This window comes from Hypomesus transpacificus, chromosome 13, assembly GCF_021917145.1.
Source record: "Hypomesus transpacificus isolate Combined female chromosome 13, fHypTra1, whole genome shotgun sequence".
NCBI lineage: Eukaryota > Metazoa > Chordata > Actinopteri > Osmeriformes > Osmeridae > Hypomesus > Hypomesus transpacificus.
In genome coordinates this window covers 464,857-487,782 of record NC_061072.1, presented here as the reverse complement: position 1 = coordinate 487,782, position 22,926 = coordinate 464,857, and the positions used below count along the sequence as shown (strand labels likewise).

Sequence of the window (22,926 nt, the reverse complement as noted above, 5' to 3'; positions counted from 1 at the left end):
TTTTTTTTGATCCAACACAGAAACAAAACTGCTATGTTACAGAATTGACGATCAAATTAATTGAAACCATGTTCACAGTTCCATTAGTCAACTTGTTAAATAAATACAAATTGTTCATGAGTGGGTTAGGCATATTGTGTTCTAATTTATTTCGTAGGACTGCACCTGTTCATTTCTATCCCAAGACGTCGTGCTGGTAAGTGAGAAAGGCGCACCTTCCGCTCTACAGCTGTAACAACTATGCTCCTCCCTCTGGAGTCAGGTATGGGACAGAGTTGACTGTTAAGAAAGCAGCGGGTCCTCACGGCTATTTTCAGATATAGTATTCCTTCTAGAGGTAGAGTAATCGGTTTTTACCTTCCATCTATCAACTTAATTTCAACATGACCGTCAGTTGATAGCCTACTAAACAGCCTGAATGAAGGGTAAGTTTTCTTTCTATATGTCTCTTTTTGCGACGTGCAACAACACGGAGAGAGCAAGGTGTGTGAGTGATACTGAAGCCATTGTTGCCTACTCAAAAGGTGAATTACGGCAATCCTTTTATTTTTTATAAAAGGTCAATTATTGTGACCTGTTGTGTGAATCTTTTCAAGACAACCAGCTTAGCTTTATATTAAGCGCATTACAGATTTAAGTCTCGTTGTTTGTTAGTCACCCACAACATTTCTATCAAAAGCAACGATTTAAAAGGTGTTAATTCGTATGTGGCTGATTTTGTTGGTCAACATGACAGATGTCTCATTTGTGTTTCAGTAACTAATGCATGGTACAAAGTCAACATACACCGTGTTTATTGTCAGGTCTCCTTTTCAGCTGAACTGTTGAACCCTATAGAATGGGCAGGGTGTGCGCTTCTGTAGAACAGTATGACCTCATTATTATTTGCCTGAAGCTAAGACGACGAATAATATCCAAAGGAATTACTAAACCCTTGAGTTTAAAATAAAAAAACTCAAGCATATACAAATAATTATATTGAATACTTATATATATACTTTATTATCTAACGTTTTTTCGGCATTTCTCATACTTCTGTTAACACTTGAGAGCACTGGTATTGATCTGATGAACCTCAATTGTGCTTTTGGCTGAAGACACGTTCACCGAAACACACCACGCCAAACCACACACTCATTTGTCTCATAAATAAGGAGCAGCAAGCCTAACCCGATACAGTGGCGAGCTGCCATACAAAAGGCCTTGTGAAGCGTGCTGTATGCACTTTCAGTAAAAGGCCCTGCCACCACTGTTTGGTATGTAGAAACATGGCTAATTACTACACTTCACCCTACCCAGGATTGCCTGCCTGGCCTGATCCAGGCAATTTGTCCCTTTCGAAACCACAGTTTGGCTGCATTCTTCCTCATCCAATACACGCTTTCTATTCAGTTTCTGCATAGCAACAGAGAGTCAAAGGGAAGCTGCCATCCTCTACCAAGTGTGTACATATAGATGGACATGCGTGCACTCATGCACATGCACACTCAACCGCTCAATCACAGCTTAAATAGTCCTGTGAAAGTTTGCGTGGGTTCTGTGGAAATACTGCTTGTTGTTGTGTATGGATCAGATTTTATAACAATCTATGTAAATTATGTGAATTTTGTACACTGCTAAATTATGTGCCCCCTCACTCACTGAGTGGGTGTGTGTCTGTGTGAACGTATTCTTCTAACCCATTCAGGTCATGTGATGGAGATTGAAGGGCCATGGACAGAGGTTTTCGAGTGCTCAGAGAGGAAGCAGGACCATGGAGAGGAAGAGCTTCTGGGCAGTTCGACCCTTACTCTGGCTCCTCTGGTACCCCGACCTCCTCCTGTTCAACGTTCCCAGCCCCTCATTATCACTAAAAGCAGGTACCACTAACACACAGACCTACAAACACTTACACAACTGTTTAGACGTTGTCTTGTTCTGAAGTAGAGAAATAATGTGACACAATCCAATCTGCTGGTCTCTAGGGTTTCCTTGGTCTGTGTGTTTCCGAATCAGATGGAAATAAAATGTTGATATTAAACATAATTGAAAATAATGATACAAAAACGTTTTCAAAGTATATTTACTTATTTGTTCCATATTCAAATTTGTCACTAAAGCCAAACCCGATAGACAGGCATGCAAACATTATCAGCATTACTAAATAAACTCAAGCATGTGGTATGGAATTGACTCATTGACACTACTCAGTTGACTCATACTCTGATGATGGAATCAACAGTCAAGAAAAAAACACAGAATCACAAATATTGTCAAGAACCTGACTTTGTCACTGATTCAAATATCATTTTAATGTATTTGAATGTTTGCCAAAAAATATTGTCAGAGAATTGGATACATTTAAAAAATACAATGTTTTTGAATGCTTTTCTTTCTGTTTTCCACTGTTTTTTTCTCTCAGGACAAAAGGGTCTAGGCCATTGTCATCCTCCGTTCCATCCATACCAAATCCTTTTCCAGAGCTCTGCAGCCCTTCTCAGTCCCCTGTCCTGATTGGTTCACACTCACCTCAATCAAGTAACACTCATGTAAGTTTTTCGTCTGAAAACAATCTTCAGCCAATGCTCACCAACCTCAGATGTTTGAGAAAGTCCATCAATTGCTGATGTATCTCCCAGATCTAGAGCTAGCCTATTTAATACAACTGACAAACCACTTACAACAGTGTGATCTAAGTTACGATTTGCAGAGGTGTGAATGACTGTTTCACTATAACCAATCCTTAAACGTCCACTGAAAAAGTATAGGGCATACACAATGAACCTGCACTTCAAATTGACTGGCAGAGATTGAAGATTTAGGGGTATATTGGGTGATAGACTCAGTGCTGTGTGCTCATTCTGGGTGAACGTGATTGGCAGATGCCCCGGGCGCTGCTTGTCTGTAATTAACGTCAGACATACTATTACACCGCCATAGACACTCCAGGGCACACACCGCACCCCTCATGTCCTTCCACTGCACAGCACAGGACACCTTGACATTGCACTGCTTTGTCATCATTGCTAAAGCCTTTGTAGTGCCATGAGGTAATCTAGAATAGCATACTGAATACTGCATACTTTTCAGTAGGGTTGGTAATCTGTTGTGGGTCTTCGTTAAAACATGACGGAAAACAAACAGCACAGCCAAGCTTTAGTAGCTGTTTTTCTGTGCTAGAAAACATTTCTGAATGAACAAATTGGGAGGATAATGAACCGAGAGTTTTCCACCGAAAGTAATGTTCCTTCCATGTCCCCCACGAGGCTCCCAAATACATAACCATAATCGTTCTCGCCGTCACCTTGTTGTGGAACAAGTCTGTTCTTGTTGATTGACAGATTTCAGGTCGTACAGGTTTGTGTCTGCGTGAGTGAGGGGTTGGCCGAGAAACCAGACGCTGCGTCAGAGTGTGTGAGTTGTGTCAACCGGTCCTTGTTCGCCCCAGGATAACCCAAAGTTGGCTTCAAACACACAGTCGGTGACACAGTTGGTGACACACGGGGGGGTGGGGGGGTTTACGCCACGCTGCCTGCAGGGTCCATCAGACCGTTTCTGGAGTAATCAAAAAAAGGCAGAAGTGATAAAAGAAAATGGAGTGAAGTGGCTGAAATGTAGTATAATAGACAATAAGGTATCATTCTCTATTTTTCTCCTCAACCTCCCTTTAAGTTAGATAGGTAGCTCTTGGATAATGACATGGAAAACATCTTGCATTTGAATGTTTTTTTGTCGTTTCTGTCAGTGGATTCAAATTGATAAAATAATGCATTTATTAATAAGTAGGCAAACAAATCAGATAACCATTCAGGTCTGAATTAATTCATTATTTGTTTGAACCTGATTCACCTTGGATGTGGATTATGAAAGACTAAGTATGAAGCAGTGAATGACTGGCACCTACAAAGAGATAGTCCTGGAGAGCAAAACTAGGATTGTGAACAAGTTTAAGGGGAGGTTCCAATGTCAGACTTTAGAGACTTTAGGCTGATCTTTTCTGACAGTTTGAAAGCTGTTGACTGGTTCATGGCCTTGAAGCTGCTTTATTCTCTTGCTATAACTACCCATTGTCTACGTACTCTCCTTACACCTGTGTACAACTGGGAATTGTCGATGAGGATGGCATGTTTTTTGCGTTTCAGTGCATCCTTGTGTGACTCAGTCAGGGGTTCATAATTTCCTCATATTTATCTCACGCCTTATCGCTTTCTTTAACGCCTCCCCTGTCTTTTTCCTTATCTCTCTTTTTTTTCATGTGCTTCCAGCTAGTCAAGGTGTTTGGAGAGGACAGTCACAGCAGGTGTCTATGGGTCTCCGCGGGGGCTACAGCCAGGGAGGTGTGTGATATATTGGTCCAGACAGCTCACTGCTCGGACCAGAAGAACTGGGCTCTCATTGAGCTGCACCAAGCCCTGGGTCTGGGTAAGATGGGCCCCTATACTCATGAATGTGCCCCTATATCAGTGCAAGACCTGAACTGCAAAGAGCTTGAAATATGACACCTTTTTTAAATCATAATTTGTGTTACTAAGTCTTATGTCAGGTGTGTAAGAAAGGGATTGACACAGATTTCTGTCCAATCCTAAATGTTTTTGAAAGAGTTATCTGCCCCTGTGCAACTCCCAGAGCGATGTCTGGAGGACCATGAGGTGGTGCCGGATGTGCAGGCCCGGTGGCATCCAGAGGGCGACACCAAGCTTGTCTTCCGCAAAAACTATGCCAAATATGAATTCTTCAGGAAACCTATGGTAAGGAAACCCCTGATTCTCAATTTCTGGTCTTGGTACTGGCAGTTTACAATGTCTGGCTGTGTTCCGTTTTTTTCTGGATTTGCGACCAACAAAGAGACCAAATGTCCTTCTACTCCATACATAACACATGCATTACTTTCTGTCTATTTTAAACAGAGTTTAATGTTAGGTAATCTCCTAACATTTTGGACTGAAATTATGTCTGAGGAAAAAAAATTATCTGTTGCCGCTTGTGGCTGTATTCCATGGATTTTGACAGTAGTGTGGGAGTGGCACTTTCTTGAATGACACTTCCTGGTTGAGTCCTTAATCAGTGTTAAGATCTTGTTCTCGTCACATTCATCATGTTGCTCATGCCGTCATTGACAGGGCTGATGTCACCTGAGACAAACCCATATAAAGTATACTCACACAGTGTATATTTAGATCTTTGTCTGTTCTGTGTTCACATGCATTTTAATTTGTTGATTGAGCTGCATTTACAGTATTAGTAAATGTTATATCCGGGTAGACGTTTGCTTTGGTTTGAACAATGGCTTACCACCACATGTTGTAACCCACAACTGCCATGAAGAAACCTTTAACAATATTGCTAGTATTGAAACAGTTTCATTCCAGAAACACCCTAACACACAGAAACTGGTTTACTAAATCATTAATGTTGTCTAAAAAGTCTAAAATGAATGGAATAAAATCACTGGGATGCAAGCATTTTAGGCTTCACAAATGTATGTTTGTTAACTACCGGCTCCACTTACAGCAGTTCTTTCCTAAGAACATGATCTCTGACAGCGCTGATGTCACCAAGGGCATGACATCATCAGAGCTTATTCAGGTGAGACAATAAAAATGGAGGCCGGCATTTTCAGCCTCCAATCCTTGCTGTGAAGGCTGTTATTCAAATTTAGCTCTGCATCAACTAGACGTGAATCACTATGACAGGCTGTGCAAGGGACAGAATGAACCAGAAGACGTTAAGATTCCCCTTTTCAGACATGCTGTCTAGCTTAGTGCAATGTATTTTAATGTTTCCCATTTTAAGCTCTTTATAAAAAAGAAAGAAAGTGTAACTTGAAAAATACATTTCCCAATCCTGCTGTAATTTAAAATGTTCTGTCTCTGTTAAGTCTGAGTTTGAAATGTCGTACTTACCCAAACAAACAAAAAACAAGTGCCAACATACGTACATACTGTATATTAACGTTTTCAATAAGGATGTGAATATACAAAATCTGTACATTTTAAGTACTCTGAGTTAAAGGTAAAAATATAAATGTAATGAAAGCTTAATGAGCTTATAACGAAAGAAAAAAGTTAGCATTCAATAATAATAATAATAACAACAATGGATTGAATTTGTAATGCACTTTACATTTGAAGCACATCTCAAAGTGCTACAGTTAAGATTATAAAAGCAAGGTAAGAACATCACATGAAGACATAAGTATACTCTTTCCTCTTTGGATATTAATAACACGAGACATAAAACTACCAGACATTGTGGATTGAACATACTGTTCTGTTGTACTAATTTTTGCTAACATCTTTCCTTTCCCTAGAACATGTCTGGAGCGTGTCCAGAGATCCAGGGCTTCCTGCAAATGAAGGAGCGCAGCCGCAAGACCTGGAAGAAGGTCTTCTTCTTCCTCAGACGCTCAGGCCTATACTTCTCCATCAAGGGCTCCTCCAAGGTCAGCAGGTCAAAGGTCAAATGCACTGAGACATTGAGAAAACAAAAGGAAGTTTGGGCAATCGGGTTGTTTCTGTGCTGTTGCAACTGCCTTTGATGATGTTGCAATAATGTAAAAAGGGGAATCTTCATGGAAGCATGAAGTCATCCAGGTTTTTTGAAACATCAAGGGATAGTGCTGGAGAATGTCCTGGAGGCCATGTACTGTCTGCTAGTGTGCTTGGTTTTTTATCTCTCCGATGTCACGCATATGTGTCTGTATTTCTGCAGGAACCTCGCCACCTTCAGTGTATAGATGAGCTGAAGGACTTAAATGTCTACACAGTCACCAATAGCCGCAAGCTCTATGGAGCCCCTGTTGACTTCACTTTCTGTGTCAAGGTAAGAGTTTAACATGTTACCTTACCCTGGCTAATGTTTATAAATGTTAAAATAAGTATTTTAGCAGAGAATAGTTTCTGCCTGTACATTACATTTGCTCCCTGTACATGCATTGTTTTTGTTAACAGTATTTGAACAATATTATGTGTCAAGCTGTTTCTGTTCTTAACTCCAGCGTTATATCTTTCACCCCAAAAGAGTGATGTATGAAGAGAAATGTATCTGTGAAAACAATCAGATTTTCTCTAAAATACCAAAAGGCCCAAAGAGTTTATGTGACGTGTTTGTGTGTGTATCCATGTCTGTAGCCTTGTAAAGATGGATTTCGTGCTCAGAACATAACGCTTCTGTGTGCAGAGAATGAACAAACCCGCACCTGTTGGATCTCAGCTTTCAGACTGTTCAAGGTGAGAAGAGACTTAACATAAACATCCCTCCACTTGAGGTACTGCTCTTGTCCAACTGTTTAAAATATTGTCACAAAACCAATGCTTCATACGTGACATTTAGACCTTAGAACTTAAGATGTGTGTGAAGTTACCTTACTGTAACTTAAGCTGCAGTAGGTAATAAAAAAAATGTTGGGAGTAAAATAAACTCACTTGAACTTTTATTTAAAATAATAAAAGTAAAATAAGCCGTATAAATGAGCGGCTCATTTTGAGCCACTTCTCAAAATGAAAAAATTGCATCAACTTCCACGCTTTCCTTCAACTTGAGTTTGATTGATTAAAGCCAATTGGCTGGAACAGGATTTCTGGAACATAATTGGCTGGAAAGTAGCGGGCTGCTCCAAAATTAGAAATTGACATTCTGCTAACACTCAACTGTCATTGTCGCTAAACAAGTCTGAGGGCCTCGTTAGCTTACACAACATGTCTACAGGGTCCAAACTGTTTAACTGAAACAATCGTGCCTATTGTAACTTTTTAAATAGTTACATTTCTATCTTCTTTGACAGTATGGGAGTCAGCTTCAGTACAACTTCCAGCTGTCCCAGTCGAGACCACAGTGTGCAGAGGGCACCTTGTGTACAGACACCAAGGTCAGCTAAAAACACGGCAGGACTAATATCCTCTGTAGTCAACAGCTGCCCACATGTTTACATTTATTTATTGCTGTGTGTGGTGGTTGCTTCGTGTTTAGTCCTGTTCAATTCAAGCATTGCTTCAATTGTCTGAAGTTTGTGAGCATCACATGCATTACATTGTATTATATCACTGGGCTAACATTGATCTTCCCTGTGTGTGTGTGTGTGTGTGTGTGTGCATACATGCGCTGGTCAGCAAAGTGAGTCCGAGGACACCCTTGTGGCCATGGACTTTTCGGGGAAGGCCGGAGGTCGGGTGATCCAGAACCCCAGAGAGGCCCAGAGTGCAGAAAGAGAGGAGGGGCAGGCCTGGAGGGTGAGGATGGAGGGGGATAGATAAGGGGGTCAGAAAAAGGAATAAAACAGAGTTAAAGAGGGTTTTTGGTGATTTAAATTAAATGAAACTAGATGAAATGGCAAGACAATGTATTTTTGGAGCTAAATAATAAGGGGTAATGAAGATAGAACTGAAAGGAGGATAGAGAGGATGGTTGTGTAAACAGCCTCAGGAACAAGAAAATGCCAGTTAAGAGATTTCCAGATAGGTCTCTGTGGTGTTTTTCAGTGCAGCATCTGTCTCGGGTGGAGAGATGATTTAAATTAGGTTAGATGGGTGTTAGGGTGTATAAGTACGTACCTTGTGGCAACCACTGAGAGTCACAGGGTAAGGATGCAAACAAGATGGGTCAGAGACACAAAAAGACTGTAAAAAGCACCGACTTAATTGAGTAGACAGCCAAAAAAAATAAAATAACGTAATACATATTTTTGGCATTTTAGAGGTAGACAGGAAAGGTAGGGAGAGAGGGGATGACATGCAGGAAATGACCGGACTTGTACATGACTCCCCTGTGGTAAGGCTTCAGCCCATATGGTACTTGTTCTGCCCAGTGACCCATTGGGGTCCCCTCCCCCAAATGTTCAAACTGAAAAAAGTCTTCCTTCTCTCAGGGCTTCTCATCGGGGGGGGGCCGTGCTCAACCCACTTAGGCCAGGCCTGTCCTGTTCATGTGGCACTAAACACAACACATCAAGTCATAGGACAGTGATGTTGGTGCCAGACACCTGATCTCACTTCACCTGGCTCGAGGAGTCCCCTCCTCTCAGGCTGGAGGAGTCCCCCCCCCTCCTCTTTGGCTCGAGGAGTCCCCCCCCTCCTCTTTGGCTGGAGGAGTCCCCCCCCTCTTCTCAGGCTGGAGGAGTCCCCCCCCCTCCTCTTTGGCTGGAGGAGTCTCCTCTTCTCAGGCTCGAGGAGTCCCCCCCCTCCTCTCAGGCTGGAGGAGTCCCCCCCCTCCTCTCAGGCTGGAGGAGTCCCCCCTTCCTCTCGGCTGGAAGAGTCCCCCCCCCCTCCTCTCAGGCTGGAGGAGTCCCCCCCCTCCTCTCAGGCTGGAGGAGTCCCCCCCCTCCTCTCGGCTGGAAGAGTCCCCCCGCCTCCTCTTTGGCTGGAGGAGTCTCCTCTTCTCAGGCTGGAGGAGTCTCCTCTTCTCAGGCTGGAGGAGTCCCCTCCTCTCGGGCTGGAGGAGTTCCCTCCCTTGATAGTCAGCTCTGTGCTGACTGTCTGAGTGGCTTGTCAGCAGAGTAGGGGAATAGGAAACGGGTGGCCGTAAGGCGACATGGGCTCTGTCGCTCTGGGGATGCTAAAATTATTGTCACTGTGCATTCTAATTGTGTAATGCAGTTCAGTTAGATCCTTTTGTCTTTGCTCTGTGGTAGAGAAGAGAGGCCTTGAGGTGCAGCCTTCCCAACCCCAGCCCAGGATCACGCCCCTCCTGTAAGTTTGAGACCAACATGAACCCACTCTAAGGCTTTGTGGACCTTCATGTAATGAGTAAGGTCTTCAGCAGCTTTCTCTTTCTCTCTCTCTCTCTCTGACTGTGTGGATGTCAGCCATCCACAGGACCCAGCCTTGGTTCCATGGTGGTGTATCCAGAAAAGAGGCTGAAAAGCTGATAGAGGAACAGGGACATGTGGATGGGTGGGTGCATCCTTACCTCCCCCCCCCCCCCCCCCCCCCCCCCCCCCGACTAATATACTCCTTCCTCTGACATTTGTTTAAGTGTATCTTTATGTTTGTTTTTGTTGCTCCTTTCTTTTTGATCAATTTGAAGTGTAAATTGGTTGCTTTTAGCTGCCTTTCCAACTTAATATAATATTGGTTGGGTAGACATTGAAGACCCAATCAATTGTGTGGAAAACAATGCCAAGTATTCACAGCTATTTCTTTGTGTTTGTGGTTTTGGCGCGTTTGTGGATGCGTATGTGTACACGTGTGTGTTTATCTGTGTGTAGGATGTTCCTCATCCGTGAAAGCCAGCAGCACACTCAGTGTTTCGTCCTCTCACTGTGTCACAAGCTGAAGACCAAACACTACCTCATCATTCCTGTGAGTATTTTCATCCCTCTCCTTCTTGGTCTCACTCCTGTCCTTGGTTTTGGTTTTGCCTAATTATTAAATACTGACTCATCTCAGAATTTGAATTTGCTTTAATTCGCCATGTAGGTTTACACAAACACGGAATTTACTGTGGCCGGAAGGTGCAAACGATAAAAATATAGGGATATTCAATCCAATCCATCTGTCTTCAGTTGCAATAAATAATGCTAAATAATAAAATCATATTCATATTCATTTGTATTATAAATATAGGATCATTTATAATTTTACATTTAAGTGATTTTTATTTAATTTCACTTGGACACAATACACCATCACACCTTAAAAAACATTCTAGGGTATTTTCTGAGAAAACCCAATAATAATAATTGAGTAGTTAAGGAGCTTCATAGTTCCTGTCTAGACTTCACTGATACCATTTCTCCACAGTAATCATTTGATCAGATCAAGAGTTAGCAAGTTCTTATCTTTTTTATTTTTTTATCTGAGCATTCATAGTTTGTATTTCCATTGTATTGAATTTACTACAATTATCCACAGATAATCACTGTTGTTGAACTGTACGAGGACTAACATAGAGGTTGTCTGGCACTTTAGAAGCTGTTTAATGTTTAGCAAATCATACGGAACAGTTTTGTGTTGTAAAACCTGCCTGTCACCCTCCCCCCCCTCTCCCCCCCGAACAGTGTAATGAGGGAGGTAGGAATTACTACACCATGAACGACGGTGAAACGCTCTTCATCGACCTGCTCCAATTGGTTGAGTTCCACCAGATCAACAAAGGCAGTCTCCCTGTTTGCCTCAAACATCCCTGTGTCTGTGTAGCTCTCTGACCCCTGCTGCTGTCCTTGGGTAACCCTGTTTTGCCAGTAAGGGAAATCGTGTAGGACCATAGGTACTTCTGACTGACCAATGGTGCGGCAGCCTAGATGGATGTAGCCTAGAGACTGACAACACATGAAAAACCCACTGTGGTAGCCAAGATGGTTTTAAGTCTGACAACTGTGTATTTCCTGTTTTCTGGTGAATGAAGTCTGACCCTAAACCCTCCCTTTGTGCTTTAAACTGATCCTTTTTGATTATGTTTAAATTATCCAGTTTTATTCTGTTAATAATCACTGTAACGGAATTAAACTATTCCTTTTCAGGTCAAATTGTCAGGTGAATGTCATTCCTTTTATTCATAGTTGAAATGCAGATTATACAGAGTACACCCCCAGCATCTTCTACCCACCAGCTGTAGCTTATTTTATGATGTATTTTCAGTTTTATGGCCATATTGTTTTTTGAAGATATCTCCTAGTTTTACACTTTAATAAATGAGTTATATTTCCTGTGATGACTGTATAATTAGGCAATTTTGCTTGCACTTGCTGACACAGCTAGCTTTGTTGTCCTGATATACTGCATTGTGATGTAGTCTATTGATTTGGCACAATAACCTAAGTGGACTGTGGAACATTCGGCCTCTAGAGGGCAGTCTTTAACACCGAATAGTACAAATATTACTTTGACATAAGGTGTCTACAGTGAGAAAAAAAGATGGTTATTTAGAAGTACAAAATAATGGTGAATATTTCATCAATTCAGGAATAAATCTACGTGATTGTCTCTTCGACCACTCAGTAACATAAACCTGCTGGAGCTGAGTTGTTAAAGGACATTAAAATGTCTACAGTCAGTCTTCTGTGTGTTCTGAGAGATGGGGCTTTGTGCTTATTCATGGTGATTTGTCTCGATGTGTCTTTGTTTAGTGAACATTTAATTCTCAAATATGGACCCTATAAAGTCCTTAAATCAATATAACACAAAGCACTCTTAACTTGCATATATTTGCACATTGTTGGTGAAGGGAAAACCTGTATTGAGGTGCCTTACAACTTTTCCTTGCTTGAAAAGCATTTGACTTCACCCCTTAGTGTCCCGCTGTGTTCACATGTAAAGCTTAAGGATTAGCAGCCTTCTTTTAAATGACATTCCACATGTACTTACCGTCTGCTTTTGAATCTTGCACTTGCTTTCATTCTTCATATATCCAAGAAGTGTTGTTAGATGTTCAGTTTGTACACCAAGTTATTCGATACACAAGGCCAGTTAAATTTCCCCTTTGTGTCCCCTTTTCAAACAATTGAATTCCAAGGTTAAGATTGTAAGATTTTTGTGCAGTTGATGTGGTTGTGTTGTCATTGCACAGTAGCTTCTACCAAACTGTATTTTATGTACCTATAATAAATATATTCATAATAAAAAAATTACTGCACGCTATAACCCGTTTGTATAGAGCACAATACAAAGGCACCCATTTTCAACTGAGAAAAAACGGGAACAGCATTAAAAATATCACAACATTAGAACAGCTTACAGTTTGCAGGAATTCAGGACACTGATGCAGTTTCCAACAGTGTGTCCTTTACTGCCTCAGCACTGCTTACTGTATGTTGAGGAAAAAGCGTGTGCGTGTGTTTGTGGTCCATGTTATTTCCTATATCCCACATATCTTGTCCCTGTTGGGTGCTCTACGGAACAGTCAATGCGAGACTGAACACCAGTGGCCAGGGCTTACCTTTTACATACACTCAAATACCTGCCCACCCTCTATAGACTGGTTGCCATGGAAATAGTTTTTTTTTTCTCCCAAAGGCCTGGATAGTCAGGTATTTGAAGGGGCATAAAGGAGAGGATGGTCTGACATCCAATCCTATGTTGAGCTCCACTAGGTCCATTGTATGTTTTCAATCAAGAATGTAGTGATGGTAGATACTGTGTGTGCTTTAATTTGCATATCACCACCTGGTGCTGGCTATTATATCATTCTTCTGAATAAATACATTTCTTCAAGAGAAAACTGGCATGGAAAAACTGCTGTGAGGTGAAATATCGTTTTCACATTTCACAGTGTGAATAAAAATCCTTATTTCTCCTGTAGATTAGTCGATTTTCTAACCCAAGGACAAGACAAAAGGCATTGTATGCAAGTATAGATTATACAGTACATGTAGTATAGATTATACAGTACATGTAGTATACAATGTTTTGGGGGGCTGTGTTTTGTTTTTATTTCCCACTAATGCATGTAGTGTTACTATATGTCTATAGTTGCCAGCCACCAGATTCATTATTCAACACCCAGACAGAGAGTGACTCTCGCAGTCAAAGAGCAGCAATGGATCTGTCGTTATCTCCCCATCTCCACTCTCTCTCTCTGTATTTATTGTTTCCATCTTCTGTCCGTCTCTCTCTTTTTTCCCACCCATCAGCAGAAGGACCCTCTCTCTTTCTCTGCCCCCAGTCTCTCACACTTAGGATGCTCTCCACATCTCCCACTTTTCCTCTCTGCACTCTCTCTCCTCCCTCCTTCCTCTTTGTAATATTTCTCCCTCTGACACTCTTTCTGTGCATGATACTTTTAACCTTCCGTGCTTATAGTGTCAGTTACATTCTTTAAAAAAAACTATCTTTCACAGAAAATCTGATAATGTAAGTAAAAGTTACATTTTTCATTTTGAAATAAACTACATAGTGTTTAAAGTAGCAAGTAGAACATCCAGTTCTTTTGCCCCTGTCTTGAGGTCAAAGTGTTTCAAAGAGGAAAAGAGAGAGAGAACAGCTCAGAGGCAAAGAGAATGAATTCTTCACTGGTGACTACTACGAGACCATCTACACCATAATGCCAGGCGACTCCATCTTTAATTTATCCTCATGTTTTATTAACCAGCGGGCAAACAAATACCACTGGACAGCTGGGGAACAAGACAATGAGAATAAATACATACCTATGATGCTACGATCTTGTAGGCAAAACATTACAAAACATTACCTATACGCGTTTAAGTAAGAACAAGAGGAAAGAGTCATGCTTCCTCTCCCATCTGACTCTAGCGTGCAAGCACTGTGTCATTTGACTTCCTGCAGAAGATGATGCACTCCAGAACTGACCCTGAAAACACTCTGGCTCCTTCTCATTAATTCATAACCTTCAATTGTGGATCGAGTTACTGGCCACTGTAACCTAAGATTGACTGTGTCTGTCCCCGCCTGGCACGTCTTCCTACACACGTGCGCGAACACTCACAAACATCAAACACACACATTCATTACACAGGCAGACACATAGTTTTACCTGTATTCTACCTGTATATAAAACATTCAATTGTAAATGCTATCATCCTCTCCATGGAATGTTAGACCTGCTTTGTTTTTAGAATTCATTGAGACACCCCCTCTAAAACAATTAAATACAGACCTCAGATCATTTTCCCGATTCTCGATTCTGCCATCTCACTTCACAGGCCAGGAAGATGTATTGTCGTTAATGTGTGTCTTATTTCGAACCTAAAATGTATTAAATGAAAATGTGACAACTTAACTGATCTTTCAAAATTGTAAGTCTTTCCTTTGAAATGGCTCACCGAAATCCTTACTTCAGATGGTCCTCCTTAACCCATGACAAAGATCAAAGGCGAATCTTGGAGGGGTACTACCCCTTTAAGAGGGGTGGAATGGGGAGGGGTCCCTATCAATAAAACATGAGATTATTCAGTGGTCATGCAAAGACATGGGTTGGAGCTCTTCTGCGTTGTAGCATGCTGGCTCTCGCCCACTCTCCCACCCACCACGCACACACAAACACACACACACACACACTCACACACACAATACCTATCAGGCGCACCAACATACACACATACACAGCATGGCCACTGCTAAAGATATAAACAGCAAAAGCATGGATGCAGAGAATACAAGGGAATAAAATCCAAAGGAGAAAAGATCAAAGAGAAGAAGAACTACCATGAAGGGGGAAGAAAACAGAGAGTAAGAAGAAGAGAGAGGGGGAGACGGCACAGGACTCTATACAAGTGTCGTGGTGCAGAATGGGCAATTCTTCATCTCCAGGCATGTCAACTCTATCTCCGTCCATTCTGTAGTATCAGGTATTTTTAACTTGAGTGCCTTTTTCTCAAATGTCGGGGCTAGAAGTATTTACTTTGACTCACACCACTCACATTTGAGTGATGGCAATTTTGGAGTCAGATTTTGTATTTTGCCATAGCCTGTTTTATGAATTGTAAGGGTGTAATTTCTGGATGTTTCACTTCATCCTTACATTTCTTAGTGTAATTGATGGGTTTCTTGCATTAAATATAACTGGCTGAAGTGTAACTGTTGAAATATATGTAGTAAGCAAGTATTTAGTAAGACGTAGTAAATCCAATTTTAGAAACGGAATTGTGTGGTTGGTTCTGCTGGATAAATACTGCTGAATGGAAGAGTTTGTTGATATTGCATTGGATTGTGGGTAGTCTCCAGCAATCCCAATGAGAGAGAGAAGAAGGTATTGGCTGTCATACTGTAGGTAAGGTTGTGTGTGTGTGATTGAGCTGAAAGAAAGAGAAGATGGACACATGGGGAGATGGATGCTCAGCTATGTTCAAGATGATATTATGCCTCTCGTTACTATAACTTTAGATAGCTTTCACTGCACTCCATGTAAAGGTTTTGGCTTACTCTCAAGGTTGCCGTCAAAGTATATGCACTATATTGATTTTCCAAGCCTACATCATGCTGACCTAAGCAGATTTACCACTATAAGTAACGTATAGATCTTCACATAAACGCTGCACAAATACATAAATGTCAATGCTATTGCTAGCATTTTTTGCATTTAAATGTTTTCCTTATCCTGGTGCTGTGACTTTGTCCTAAATTGCCTGCCATATTATTCAGTTTGCTTGTATTTTCGAATAAGCTGTGGGCTGTGTGAATTAAAGAGGTGAGATATGAGATGAGCTGTTTGTACAGGGATGAAGAGATTGATTTCTTTGAATGCCTGGAATTGATCTCTTTGTGTGTTGTGTGACTCTGAAGCCGAGTTAACCTACCTCTGTGGCTTGTCAAACCCCCCAGGAGAGTGTGACATAGCAGATACACGAAAGAGCAAAGCTGACTGGAGAAGAAAAGAGATACAGGGAAGAGTGTGTCGCACAGAAATAGCAATGGTTAGGAGCTGGGAAAGAGAATCAAATGGTGTTTTTTTTCTGTGTCACTTTGTTTAGTTTGTTGACAGGGACATGATTTAGAGGGAGAGAGAGAGAGTGAAAGATGTTTAAGAGTGGAGGGAGAGCTTGTGAAATGCAGTATTCCACAAACAAGAGAGGGCTCCTTCATGCCAGGTACCGGCAGGGGACGTGACTTTCTGTCCCCATCTCTACACTCCTGTCAGTCCAGGTCCTGAGCTACAAGCACTGTATCCAGCTATAAAGTGGCTATTGTGCCCAACACAAACAGTACATATTCAAGTTTGAATATATGTCATATTTGAGTATAAATATAGCTATACTGCTAAAAGCATTACAATAACTTGCATAGTTTCATTAAATTGTATTTCATTACAAATCATTTAATTGAATAATGAAAGGATTTGCTTGGCTTGTTGACTTGACTTGTATGTCTTTGTTTGAACAGAACATTGATAGCATTAAGCATGAATGACAGCCTTACACAAACTATATGCGGCACATTCATTTCCAAGAATTAACAAACACATGTACAACACACAAAAAGGTCTGTTTTTAAGACCCACCGTAGACATTATGAAGTTTACAGTCCCCTACTGTCACTGACTTTAATGGTCATAGTGAAAGGTGTGGAGGTTGGGGAGATTGCATTATAGAAAAATGCACCCATGTGACTCAGGTACTATATCAAAGGACACTATATCCTTGAGGGTTAATGTTGGTTGAGGGGCAGTTCTATGGGCGCATGTGAAGGTCTTTGTGACATTGCGTGTAAAAAGGGCTATACAAATACATTTGATTTGATTTGACACTGATGAAATAACTGCATGTAGATGCAGGACCACCTGAAGCAGAATTTTTTTTAGATTTCTTTAGTCCGCTATTCTTTCCATGTGGCATTAGTATGGAGCTTATGAAGAGATCCTATCAATCCACAGATTACCTCTGAGGACATCCAAATTCAGTTTGATGAGACTACTTTTATCCGTCTCTTCAGGAATGTCAGGCTGTCCCTGGAAGCTGATGCCTATCCCAGGAGGAGAAATGGAGGGATTAAAAGAGGAGGGATAGTGGGGGTGGGGAGTCAGTTCTGTCCCCAGTAAAGGATGTGCTGCACTGCGTATCGTTCACAGTCTACTTCAACTCATAGTGGCTGGAGGTAGCGGGCTGACATCAGTCAGAAGACAGATGCATTCAGCATGCTTCAACTCAACTTCTAAATGACTGTCAACATCATTGTATATTCTCGTGCAAACCTATTGCTTAGTACCGGATAGCAATGTACAACACCACAATTTGTGTATTTATTTCCAGGAAAACCGACCCATAGATGAGAAAATAAATTTATCATGACCTTTGAAGATTCAGTCACCTGTGTAGTGTCAAATACAGTTTTTAATTGTTTGTTTGTCTCAGGATGTAAAATGTATCTGTTTTATTATTACAGTTAATGTTGAAGTTAAACATTCTTCCATCTCCCAAGAAGACATTATCATGGTCACTGGGGCCCGTGTTGTCCATTGTTTTGTAAAAAAAAAGATAAACATATTTGTACCTAAACTTGAACTTTTTTTTAAGTCAAAACTCGTCTAACGATCCAAACTCAAATCAACTCCCAGTACACTTTTTTTTAAGGAAAATGAGACCTAACTGGTGTCATGGGGCATTTAAAAAATAAAATAAAGAGTGATACTTTAGTAACAAGAGAAGGACAGGCAGGCATCTTAAGGCTTCTGTTAGCACATTTTGGATGTGACATATGTGACCCTTCCATCGTGTTTGTTTTTCTGACAGGGACTGCTTTGACACAAAAAAAGCAGACAAACAAAGGCCCTAGTCATGCTGATGACTAAATTACAGTGAGCAACGTGTAACAAGCTGTTCGTTTAATGATTAGACACTCGCGGTCCCTTTCAATAGCAAATTATAAATGACAGTCAGAGATAGGGAGAAGCAAAGCAAAAAAGCTGGAGAGAGAAAGAGAGAGAGAGAAAGAGTGGATGAGAGAATAACGTAAAAGGAGGAGCATGTTCATACCATCAAGTAATGGCGGCATAAAAAAAACACTTTGGCAACACAAATCCTCCATGATGGATCTGTCCACCAGAAAGAACCGAAACCTTGGGTGGAGAACTAGAACGTGCTTGTGTGCTAGAGATGGAGTGAGAACACTGGAAGAGCAAATGACGAAAGTGCTTGCTGATTACATCGCGCTTAGCTGGGTTTTTACACACTCACACACACACACAGACACACACAGACACACACACACGCGCAAGAACCTCATTCCTAACACCACCCCTCCTCGACTGCCTTGGCAGCCTCCAAACTGATTTCATTGGGATGACAAGTGTGTCTCTCCCTCCATATTTCTGCTACAAGCGTTCCCGCCTGGATCTATAAAGAAGTCTGGAGTAATGAGCTATTTTCCTACATGGGAAGTCTGATTTTACAACTGCTGAAAACACCCTTCTATCCTCCTCCTACCACAACAAGGAAATATCTAAATGATCCCTAAATGTTTTCCCCTCTGTTTCTGTCCAGTTAGGATAATATACAATAACATATTACATTATCTGCATAGTAGACTAGCTGGACAAAATGTAGTTAAATGTTTGGCACAATGCAAATATCGTCTGCCAGTTTGCTGCTGCTTCAATGGCTGGGTTTATTTTCCCTTTCACTGTCACAATGAATCAGGAAAATAAATAGGCTACTACAGCTCCATCCCTATGCATGGGGCTGTTTTCAAACATGGACATATGCCTGTTTACAGTAGTATCACACACGAGGCCTAAGAATAGGCGCACCGCTGGTTTCATCCTTTCATTAAAAGGTACATTCACAAACTTGAGAAATGTGCTTTGTAAAGTAAGTGAACATGGAAAGAATAAACCCTATTGCATCGAGAAACAAGTCTTTTCTATTGGAATATATGATCACATTTTAAGCATAGGTCTGATATACAAACATCACAAAGGGAAACATAAGCATTTAACATATCTGTGACCAATATTATGGGCTTCAGAAAGATTGCGGTGGGGTGCACCTCAACAAATAAAGCATCACCGCGTAAACAAGTGTGTGAACATTGTCGAGAGTTATTTACATCACCTCTAAGTAAATACAACTAAAAATGCATGTATAAACAACACGAGAGAGAGAGAAGGAGTGTCTAATCATGAGCTGCACACTGGGCAGCATTAGCAAAACCTCCCAAAAGAAAAGAGAGATAGAGCCATGTAGACGTTAATGGAGAGAGAGACAGCTTTCCGCATCCCAGCCCTTATCTACTGAAGGTGGAGGCTCGGGGAAGGATAATTCTGCTCCGGGCTCATGTGCACAGCCAAGATACAGCAAGAGAGAGAGAGGGAGAGGACAGAGAGAGAAAAGAGACTGGCTCATTTGCAGCTCGTCCCTGTAGACTGTGGAAAGGATTATACTCTCAGAGAGAGAAGGGAGAGAGGGAGAGAGAGAGAGAGAGAGAGAGAGAGAGAGGGAGAGAGAGAGGGAGAGAGAGAGAGAGAGAGAGAGAGAGGGGGGGGGGGTGGCGGAGGGAGGGAGAAAGAGCAAGAGAGTTAGAGAAAGAGAGAGAGAGAGAGAGGCACACAGTCTCAGCACACAGCCTCAGCACACAGAGAACCCAACCTCCCAATCTCTAGCACTGCACTGTGCACTCCTTCTATCTTCTCAGTAGCGCTCAATACACACACTCACCGACACACTCGCAGATGCACATACACACATATACACACGCACGCACCCCACCGCCATGTAGAGACTCTGCAAAAGGATACACCGGCACAGGACTATAGCCAGGTATGGTCCATTCATTCCTGTTTTAATTAAGACTTTATAGATCACTTGGATTTAGAATGCAACAGAGAGCTAAAGAGATGGCAAGCTGCAGAATAGTCTTGCAGGCTTCATGCACCAAGATTAGCTGTCTTTTTCCAATTTTTTTTGCATTGCCCAGGAGACGGAAGCGAGAAAGGGACATGTTGAAGGAGGAGAGAGAAGAGGGAGAGTGAGAAGCTCAAATCTTTTAGCGCTACCCTATTCCTCAAGGGTGGAGTGGCATGCGGCAAGTTAGGCTATCACCTGGATTGACCTTGATTGGGGGGCACTTTTGAAGTGCTTCCACCATGTGATGCCTGCCCGGTGGGGAACTATCCGCCGGTCGGTGGCGGATAGTTCCAGAGTTAGCCTTTGCCACTCTGTCTCTTCAGTAACTGGTAGGGGTCATGAATATTTATGGAGCTGTAGGAGACAAATTGAGATGAGATGCAAATGGTCATGTAGCTGGGTGCAATATTAATTTTGGGCAATTAACTCATGTTTGTGGAATCAGAGTTTGTGGTTTCAAAGTAGGAAAATGAAAGGAGAAACCCTAAGGGGTATTTTAAAGCTGATGGTTTCACACTCCATATTTAGCGTTTAGTGTAAGTTTCCGAGTCTTCTGTCTGAACGCACGTCAGTTTCAGTGATGTATGGGGTTTGCTTCTCATCCCTAGGAGAATAATGCCCTGACTCCATCTCCATTTAGCCCTTTTGAAGCTGACGTGTTTTCAGAAAATCCAGAACTTGCAGAATCTTCGACTTCAGGATTCCTTTGATGCCAGTTTGATAGCGGTTTGTCAGTCCCCCGTGATGGAGGGCTTTCTCTCCTTGAAAATGGATTTGAATGAAGTCATAGCCCTGCAGCAGGTTTGCTGCTATGAACCGTAGGAGCTGAGCTTTGTTGGAGATTTCTTTGATCTGACTTGTATCCTGGTTCTAAAGTACCATGTCTTTCTGACCCATTGTAATGTTGATATGTACTTTGTGATACTGTTTGATGACTTTCTAATTATGTCAAATACAGTCTTTTTGCCGCTCATATGAAGTATGTGGATACTTGATTTGGGCCAATGACATACTGTATATATGACATCAGTGATACATTGTGTGACTTAATATTGCTCTAATTTATGGCAGGACAGTTGTGCTAATAGACTAGTGTATGTGATATACAATAAGCACTACTTACTGATGTAATGATTTAGGTCTGAAGAGTTCAGGTTAGTGATGTAAGAGCAATTCATCGCACTGCACTTAAATGGGGCAGTAGTCTCACAGGAGTAAAAGTACCAGAATACCCGTTTTGTCAGTGATACAGAGGCAGAGTATTTGTCAGTGATACAGAAGTATAGGAGTATTAGTCAGTGATATTGAGGCAAAGTAGCAGTATTGGTCAGTAATATAAGTCTTGTCTGCCAGTCTGGCTGGAAGCCCACTTCAGCTAGTGTCTGATTGAAACTCTGCCACCCAGGGGAGCTGGCACAGCAGGCTACTACATTAGTCATGGCCCCCAACCCATCCAGACAGACCCACACAGATCCTGACTGGCTCACTGTCTAGACTGCAAATAGCTAAGAAGACATTCAGCTCAGATTCTGAGGAGATACCAAAAGGAGATGTCTATCTGATAACAAACAGCCTGAAGTGGCCCATATCACTATTTGGATTTCAAATGTCTGTCCATGTTTTAAACCAAATGAGAGAGATAATAAAAAAGTGATCTTTTATTAGTAGTAAAATGAATGTACTACATGCATCTGACCAGTCATTGACAGATAAGTGAGACTGCTGAAAATGTATACATCTATGTACCTATGCACTGTATTGACATAGTATGTAAATTCAGTGCATAATACATACTGTAGGGATTCCTTGTCTTTGGATCTCATGAATCAATATGTCTGTATATACTTTATGTATCTCTGCAGCACTCTATAGCACTCTGTAGACTATCTCCCAGTCTTTCCCTCTCTCTCTCCCTGTTTAACTGTCTTCTAAACGGAATCAATTTCCCATTTGCTGTCCTGTTCCTCTGAGCATATCAGTCTTTTTAATTGCCGAGACTACTTCATTTTCCATGTAGCATTTGACTTATGACCATTGTTGAATATTTATGCCAAATGTTGCCAGTTATGAATCGTCTGCCCCTCGAAAGGCTTCAGCACATCGTATTTGCAAGCAAAGCACATTTTGAGGCAACGCTCGGGCAAAATGAGTGAAATCAGCATAATACTTTGATTAACTACACAAGTAGCTTCAGAGAGTAAGGAAAAACTAACCACACCAAAATGTTTTTTTAATTAGCACGGTGTACTTCATATTTTGCTTTTACAGTAATATATGACAGAATCATTAACTTGGTACCTGCGGTGATATAACCAGCACTGTGCACACTATGAAGTCTACATTTCAATTCAGCGCGGTAGAAGCCATCTTCACGGTGCCCGAGAACTCGTATGTGCCTCAAGAAAACGTTCATGTCAGGCCTTTCAATATGAACTTTTTTTTTTGCCTTCCCCTTGTATCTTCTTTCCCATTATGGGATGTTCTTAGAGGCAGATGTTGCCCGCCCAATACACAATTGCTGTGTCATATATTATGTTTTGCTGTAGCTGAAAAACACTTCAGGACACAGACATAACACCTCACACCCCCCACATAGAAAACGTCAGTCCCCATCTGTCAGATTCTCACAGGGCTTGAGTAGAAAGACTGTTTTGGCTTACTCAGAAAGGAATGCACTTTTTTTACCCTTCATGGAAGTATTTACCTATACACTTAAA

General features: G+C 41.5%; 1 protein-coding gene across 2 annotated transcripts; it reads left to right on the top strand.

Annotated features, from left to right (window-relative positions):
• The first annotated feature begins 251 nt into the window (after positions 1-251).
• On the top strand, positions 252-12,541 carry grb7 (growth factor receptor bound protein 7). 2 transcript variants are annotated; one of them, XM_047032503.1, is made up of 15 exons: positions 252-425; positions 1,688-1,859; positions 2,402-2,528; positions 4,245-4,401; positions 4,606-4,727; positions 5,494-5,565; positions 6,290-6,421; positions 6,691-6,801; positions 7,110-7,208; positions 7,763-7,846; positions 8,088-8,207; positions 9,605-9,662; positions 9,779-9,866; positions 10,181-10,274; positions 10,973-12,541. In XM_047032503.1, the coding sequence occupies exons 1-15, from the start codon at positions 419-421 to the stop codon at positions 11,117-11,119; spliced, it is 1,590 nt and encodes a 529-aa protein (XP_046888459.1). In that variant the 5' UTR covers positions 252-418; the 3' UTR covers positions 11,120-12,541. The 2 variants fall into 2 exon arrangements, with proteins under 2 accessions (XP_046888459.1, XP_046888458.1); XM_047032502.1 differs by having other exon boundaries at positions 5,491-5,565.
• Positions 12,542-22,926: the final 10,385 nt, after the last annotated feature.

Coding starts and splice junctions, on each gene's coding strand:
- grb7 (XM_047032502.1), top strand. Junction 2,529..4,244: donor CTCAATCAAGTAACACTCAT/GTAAGTTTTTCG, acceptor ATGTGCTTCCAG/CTAGTCAAGGTGTTTGGAGA. Junction 9,867..10,180: donor GAACAGGGACATGTGGATGG/GTGGGTGCATCC, acceptor ATCTGTGTGTAG/GATGTTCCTCATCCGTGAAA.